This window comes from Panthera pardus, unplaced genomic scaffold (assembly GCF_024362965.1).
Source record: "Panthera pardus isolate Hobbes unplaced genomic scaffold, ASM2436296v1 HiC_scaffold_6, whole genome shotgun sequence".
Classification (NCBI taxonomy): Eukaryota; Metazoa; Chordata; class Mammalia; order Carnivora; family Felidae; genus Panthera; species Panthera pardus.
This window is the reverse complement of record NW_026526991.1, coordinates 48,624,690-48,632,289: the sequence shown is the minus strand read 5'-3', so window position 1 is coordinate 48,632,289 and position 7,600 is coordinate 48,624,690. Positions and strand designations below refer to the sequence as shown.

General features: G+C 39.4%; 1 protein-coding gene across 1 annotated transcript; it reads right to left on the bottom strand.

Moving 5' to 3' along the window:
• Positions 1 to 2,002: 2,002 nt before the first annotated feature.
• IFNG (interferon gamma) lies at positions 2,003 to 7,005 on the bottom strand. The gene is made up of 4 exons (XM_019455038.1): positions 6,794 to 7,005; positions 5,517 to 5,585; positions 5,236 to 5,421; positions 2,003 to 2,740 (listed from the first exon to the last, which is right to left on the bottom strand). Exons 1-4 carry the CDS (start codon positions 6,905 to 6,907, stop codon positions 2,606 to 2,608), a joined length of 504 nt encoding a protein of 167 aa, XP_019310583.1. The 5' UTR covers positions 6,908 to 7,005; the 3' UTR covers positions 2,003 to 2,605.
• Positions 7,006 to 7,600: the final 595 nt, after the last annotated feature.

Sequence of the window (7,600 nt, the reverse complement as noted above, 5' to 3'; positions counted from 1 at the left end):
TAGTTAAAACTTCTCCAACTTCTCACCATCACATTTAACCACTTGCTAACATTAGCAACCACATAATCTACCTTCTAACCTATTAATAATGATAAACTTTCTATGCACCTGCTTAAAGCCAATTCCTCCTGTGTCCACAGTTGACCTCTCTTATATACTCATGAAGCCACTCTGACATTCTCCCCATCTCTCCTACATCATCTATTATTTTTTCCATAGTTAGATTATTTCCATTAATACATAAACATGCTGTTTCTTCTCCCATCAAAAGCAACAACCAAAAAATGTACAACTTCTTTTCATCTCCCATATCTTGACAACTACCTTTTTCTTTGCTCTTCTTCCAGCAAAACTTCTAAGATTTATCCAGATTTGTTGTCTCTAGTGTCTCTCTTAATCCTATTGCAATCAGGCTTTCAATCTTACCCTACATCAGAATTGCTCTTGTCCAATATCTCCGTGTTGCTAAATCCAGGGGTCACTTCTCAGCTTCATCTAAATAGACCTATCTACACTTGACACAGTTTATTCCTGAAACCCTTTCTTCACTTGGCTTTCAGGGTGTCTCTCTCACTTTTTAGGTTGTCCTTTTACTTCACTGGTCATTTCTTTTCAGTCTCCCTTGCTGGGCTCTCCTTAGTCTCTCTCTCTCTCTCTTTTTCTAATATTTATTTTTGAGAGAGAGAGAGATGGGGCATGAGCAGGGGAGGGGCAGAGAGAGACACACACACACAATCCAAAGCAGACTCCAGGCTCTGAGCTGTCAGCACAGAGCCGATGCAGGGCTCAAACTCATGAACCATGAGATCATGACCTGTGCTGAAATCGGACACTTAACAAACTGAACCACCAGGCACCCCTCTCCTTAGCCTCTTAATGATGGCATGCCTGGAGACTCAATCCTTGAGCTCCTTCTCTTCACTCTGTAAACTCATGAACTTCACAAGTTCACCTGGTATTAGGTCTTTAAATACCTTCTATATGCCTCAGCTCCCAAATGTATATCAACTGTCCAGACTTCTCTCTCAACTCCAGACAGATCTAGCCTTTTCTCTTATCATGCAAGACAAATCTCCATGTTAGAGCCTTTGTAAGGATATTCCCCTTGCCTGGAATCTGAATGGCTACCTCCCTTGCCTCTTACAAGTGCTTCCTCAAAGTCATCTCTTCAATGAAGCCAATTCTAACCACTCCATTTAACCCTTTAGCCCACCCACTCAGCTGTAATTAAAGTTTTCCCACTTCCCCCATCCTGCCGTACCCTTTTTGCACAGCACCTAACACCTTCTAATATAGTATGCAATTTACTAACATATTATGTATTTGGTTTATGATCTGTCTCCCCCTTGCTAAATTTGAAATTCTTCAAGGGCAGGAATTTTTGTCTGTTTTGTTCATGATGGTGACTTAAGTCTCTAGAACATCACCAGACCCATAGTAGTTGCTCCAATAAATATTTCTTGAGTTAAAGAATGAACTTTCACCACAGGATTATGAGGAAGGCCCAATTATTCTTCTTTCCCACATAAGGAAACTGGCGCTTAGAATTCATTAAAAGTCACACGACTTGTAATGGCAGGACCAAGATTCCAATCCAGACCCCTCGACTTAGAGCTCACACTCACTATTCCATAGCCGGTGGTGTTTGCCCAAGGTGGACAGCGGAGATGGGGGAGGCCTAGATAAAGGATGCCGTCGGGAGTTGACGAAGGTGTAGAAATAAATCTTTGTGTGCCAAGCTAAACAATTTGGACTACTTTCCATGGCAGAAGCTCCAAAGTAAATGGTAATGTAATTAAATTCTATTTTGGAAAGATAACTCAAACAGCTGCCACATGGAACAGTGGAAACCAACAAATTGCCAGTGGAGAGAAACAGCACATTTGGGGCTAAACTCCACTCTAAGGTTTCCACAGCTAAAAAATGACTTTCTTCCTACTAACTCCTTAGAGTATAGTTCATTTACCCCAGTCCTCACTTAGACAAAGTCTGACACAGCATGAAGAGTTATGAAATTATACTTTATTCATATATATTAAATATTCATAAACTAAACAAATTAATTGCTTTCCATTTGGGTACAGTCGTAGTTGTCAGTGATATTCTGAAACACCAGGCATGAAAAGAAATGCTATTTTCTTAATCAGGAGACAAGTCATATCGCCTGACACATTCAAGTGCTGTCTGACATGCCATTAGAGCAGTGGCTCATAACACAGACATGTTTCCAAATAGGCAGCGACTGGATGGCATCATTTCATTCATAAGTGTTCATTGTATCATCAAGTGAAATAAATGCACAACCCACAGAGTCTTATTTAAATTGGCTGCCTCGTTGGTCCCTGAGATTTAGCCTTGAAATCACATAATCTTGCCTAGTTAGTCAGGAAAAAGAAGGGGAGAGGGCTGAGTGAAACAGTCACAGGATACAGGAATTATAAATAATATATATATTAATAGTCACTTTAATTACATAAAAGTTGCTATTATAAATACTTTGATTGATGAGTCTAAAAATATATTCTTCATATAAATAATGTAAAATATTAAATATTAATAAATAGATTTAGATTTAAAAATTCAAATATTGTAGGCAGGATGACCATTATTTCGATGCTCTACGGCCTCGAAACAGATTCTGACTCCTTTTCCGCTTCCTCAGGTTAGATCTTGGTGAGAGATCGTTCATCACTTTGAAGAGTTCATTTATTGCTTTGCGCTGGACCTGCAGATCATTCACCTGTTGGAAAAGAAAGCAGCAAAATTAATATCAGGCATACAAGCCATCAGGATATTCTGCTATTACTATCAGGAAAATGGAATTACTCCTTCAAAAAAAATGATTTTCATTGTCAATTGATTACCTTAATATACAATGATGGTTTCTTCACTTAAGACTAAAACTGTAATTAAATTGCCAGTTGTGCTGTAATATGATGGGGTACATGACACATCCTTAAATTTACTGCTAGAGAATTCCCGAAATTATATAGCGAAAAGAGCCTTGAGGTGGAGTGATAAAAAGTGTGGGTTTGGATCGTGTGTGTGCAATAACTGTGACTTTGAACCAGTCACTTAACCTCTCTGAACCTCTGTTTTCTCATCGAAACAACGAGGAGATTATTGCAATCACCTCTAGGCTCTCTACCGATTCTACCCACCTTGGACTTTAATTAGTCTTTGATTAATCAAATAAGTTACTATGGGTCAATGGTCCTCACCTTTGGCATGTAGTAGAACAACCTGGAGACCTAATGAAGAACTCAGAGACCCAGATACATGAAGTCAGAGAAGACCCAGGAAGTTGTGTGGTCCCTCTGTTACTCACCAAAGTTTGAGAACCATGAATACAGGCTCAGTACTTTGCAAACACCAAGTCTAGGACAGATGAATACTGTAATGTATCATCTCCCCCAAATTAGCTCAGTCTCATCACTTCCATAATGGGATTAAAAATAGACACTAATCATATTTACATGGCAGTCATCAATGACTGGTATGAACGTTTAAAATTAGGAATTGCAGCAAATTTCCCTGCACCTTTCTATCCCGGCAAACTGAACTATTTCCTTACTCTAACCTACAGGACCATTTAGGTGAATTCATGTTTAATAAAATAGGGAGCATTTACTTTCATCTTGGCTCTGCCACGATTTTTCTTTCTAATACTGGAAACACTATGGCCACCTTGCTACATTTCTGAGAATAACTAGGGGGATCTAGGCTTCAGAACTAATTATTAAAAAACATAGCATTCTTAAATATGTTAGCAATGGAGCAAGAGGACGCAATTGTTGACAGCTCACTCAAAATCGCCCATCATGAAGCAGGAGGCTTGGAGCTTCTGGGAAGGACGGGACCCACAGATTTTGTTTCAAGGCCCAGTTACAGCAGAGTAGAAAAAAGTTTCTGTGAGCTGCGTTTGCAAGTGATAAATTTTACTTTCCGGTGTTCAAAGTATCACCAAGAAACTAAGAGATCCACCCAGGACTGAACAGTAAGCCAGGGGCAGCACTGGGTCAGGAATGAGGACTTTTTCAGGCTCTAGCATGTGGCCGGAGGAGATCCACTGAACATTGGAAAACACTGTCAGTGGACAAGAGTAATGGTCTGATAATGTTCCAAACCACTTTTGTACCACCTTGAGACTAGAGAGATCCTGAAGAACAAGCACTTATCTGAGAGGGCTTATCTGAGAGAAGTGAGAGGCAGGCCCAGGAAGAGTGACAGCTGCCAAATCCTGAGAGGGTAAGTCATCACCGGACCCCTCCCTTTCTCATTCACATCTGTTACATCAAAGCCACACCCAGAGGAATCAGGAGGCCTTTGTCTCCTAGATAAAATTTTGGAAAATGTGATTCGTCTTTATGCTTCAAAATTATCTTTCAGCTTCTAGAAGCCATAACTTTAAGACTCAAGACAATTTTGTCAGGTAAGGCTTGGGAACTGACGGATGTCTCCAGCTGAGACGGTTTAGCATCCAAAAGTTGATAGAACAATTTTTTCATAAGATATAAATTCTATTTTCTTCTCTGAAAACAAAAACACTTTCTTACCGCTACTTGGGCTGCACAATATGAGGGGTTGACCAGAGCCTGGCAGGGGAATGCACCTAGTGCCTTTTCAAAGGCCATAGTTTTTGCTATCTCATTCCCTTTTTTATATTCATGTGATTATACAGTTTTAGAGCAAAGGAGACCATAGAAATTAGAGTGAGCCCAAAAGGCTCTCTGTAGGATGAGGAAAGTGAGCACCAGTCAGGCCTGTGATTCATCTGAAGTCACGTGGTTCCTTGGTGGCCAAGCTGGGAGGAGGGCACAAATCTTCTCCATTCCCACCCCCTACTCCCCACTGCACTCTCCATTAAGACCTGCAGCCTCCCAGCCAAAGCAAGAGAATTTCCCTCACACAAAAAAAGGGGCGATGAGAGAAGTGCTTCTCAATACTCCCCTCGACTCCTTCACTGTTTCCTCCTCACTGGATTTGTCCGTTCACCTGCCTTTGCTCTACAGAGACAATGCCAGCATTTCCCCAAATCACAAAATTAAATGATTTCCGTACAGGCTTAGCAAAATTACCCCAAAGCACAAATGGAATTACTAAGGAGGACTTTGGACCATGGGTTCATTTCACAGTTTTACCAACTGTACCCAGTAGCTGATCAGCTTTCTGGAAATTAGGTATTTTGCAAGATCCTCTGTAATGAAACCAAAGAAAGAATTAAGATCAACTCACAGGGATTTGAATCAGCTTGAGGAAGTCATCCCGTTTACTGGAGCTGGTATTTAACAACTTATCAAGCATGTCTTCCTTGATGGTGTCCATGTTCCTTTGAATGCGCTGGTCATCATCTTTCAGGTTTTCAAACATTTTCAAGTAGAAGGAGACAATTTGGCTTTGAATTATTGTTTTATCACTCTCCTTGGAAGAAAAGATCACAAAGAGAGGTCGATGTGAATTTATGCATCAGAAAATAAGCAACAAGAAAATCAGCCAAATGGAAATACCCAGCTTACCTCTTTCCAGTTCTTCAAAATGTCTACGAAAAGCGACCCACCATCTGCTACATCTGGATTACTTGCATTCTAAAAAAAGAAAGAAACATGGTTTACAATTAGTCCATTAATTTCCCCAAAACTGCACTTCAAGTTTTAGTGCTGACAATATTCGCTGATTTTCTTTTCAACGCTATTAAAGCTGTTGTGTTGGATATAGCCAAACACCATCATGCTATTTTAGCTTTCTTATTTTCTAGTATACTCTTAAACTGCAATATTACAAATGAACTCCAGAAGGCCAGTGATACTTCAATTATCCCAAATAATTTTAGTAAGGAAAAGAAAGTATTTTCAAGCCTAGTTAAAAAAAAAAAAAAAAAAAAAAAAATTCAGCCAAATCATATCACTATAAAATACTGCCCCCCTATGGTACTGGTCTTCATAACATCTACCTGTGCCCTCCTATGTGGCATTATGTCAGCTTTAAAAGATAGTTACAAATGTGTGTGTGTGTGAGACAGAGATTTGATTTGACGATGTGAGAATAAATAGCCTGTGAATGCTTGAATATTAAGTATACCAGCTACAGTTATAATAGCTACATTTTGGACCAATAACAAAATTTTTGAAATGCAAAAACTATTTTAATTAACCATAAATAAAATTTTAAAAAGCTCATAAAACAAAATGAAAACCTTTTTAATAGGAGCCAGATTATAACTCCCACAAAATCTCAGCGAGTGACTGAGTTCAAGAATAATTCCTAGATCATCTAGACGCGGCAGTAGAACTTTGAAACCATTTTTTGGAGCAAAACACTTGTAATCTTTTTTTAAGCCCGAACTTAAGGACCTCACATTCTTTCACTAATTATGTCAGATTACCATTCTTCATGCTAACCCTGACCTTCCATTGCTACCATCATTCCTGATTTTTCAGCGTACTCTGATCATCTAAGATGGCTAGTCATTGTTTCAATAGGCACACTACCCAACATCACAATCTAATAGATTCTCACCACAAAATTATCGACATCACTGTCCTTTATACCCATATAATTCCCATCTTCTGGAAGATTGATGAATGCCCCCTAAATCTCTATAGCAAGTTGAGCAGAGGGTAAAAACGACATCTAGATCATGTAGTTAAACAACGCATCTGGTAAACAGGCAACATTACACCAAGTCTCCTCAAGATGACTATGGCCTAGACATGGCAATCTATCATAGACACAACTCCAAGTCAACATGCATTCATCTCAACCACAGCGAGTGTTACTAAAAAGTCATACTTACAAAATATCCCTTTAGCTCTTCTATTTCTTTAAAAAACATGGCCTGACAGTAACAACCAGAAGAACACAAAATTATGCAAAGCTGAAAAGCGAAAATAAAACTTGTGTAATTCATCGTTTCGGAGAGTTGGGCCGAAGTAGTTGAAATCAGTAGCTCCGGGATGAAGTTGATCAGGTCCGAAGGATTCAGCCGATCTTTCTTTTCTAATAGCCGACCAGCAGACAATCAGAAAAATGTACTACATCTCCTTTTGCTGCTGGTATTTATACCTAGCTGAAGTCCTCAGGATTACGTATTTTCACAAGTTTTTTTTTTTTTTTTTTTTTTTTTCAGATGAGATGGTGACAGATAGGCAGAGATGCTAGTTTGTATTAATAACTATGGTTTTGTGGCATTTTGGTGTTGTAGTTAGAGTTTCCTTTCAACTCTCTGGGTCTTTTGACGATGAGACAGACCCATTATGCCCACCTGTACCATTCTTGTGGGATCCTTTGAAAGCACTTTTACTTCACACCATTCAGGGATTGGAAATTTTTTTGCACCTCCATCCTTTCCCCTTGTAAAATGTGGAGTTTTCATCCACCAAGCACATGGATCGTTTGTTTGTGGTCGGGAGGAAGTAAAAAAGGAAATTGTAGGGGTGCTCCAACCTTTACAAAGGGGGTGTCTTTTAAAGTTTTTCTTGCAAATGACCAGAAAGCAAGGAAAGAATGTGGTTAAAAGACCAAGGTGGTGAGGAAGTCCTTCATCAAAGTTGGTTAGTGACATATCTACCACAGCTTTGCATTGCCCTGGACCCAAAGGGCC

Coding starts and splice junctions, on each gene's coding strand:
- IFNG (XM_019455038.1), bottom strand. CDS start 6,907: ATGAATTACACAAGTTTTATTTTCGCTTTTCAGCTTTGCATAATTTTG. Junction 5,586..6,793: donor AAGAGCTAAAGGGATATTTT/GTAAGTATGACT, acceptor TTCTTTTTTTAG/AATGCAAGTAATCCAGATGT. Junction 5,422..5,516: donor TTTTGAAGAACTGGAAAGAG/GTAAGCTGGGTA, acceptor TTTTCTTCCAAG/GAGAGTGATAAAACAATAAT.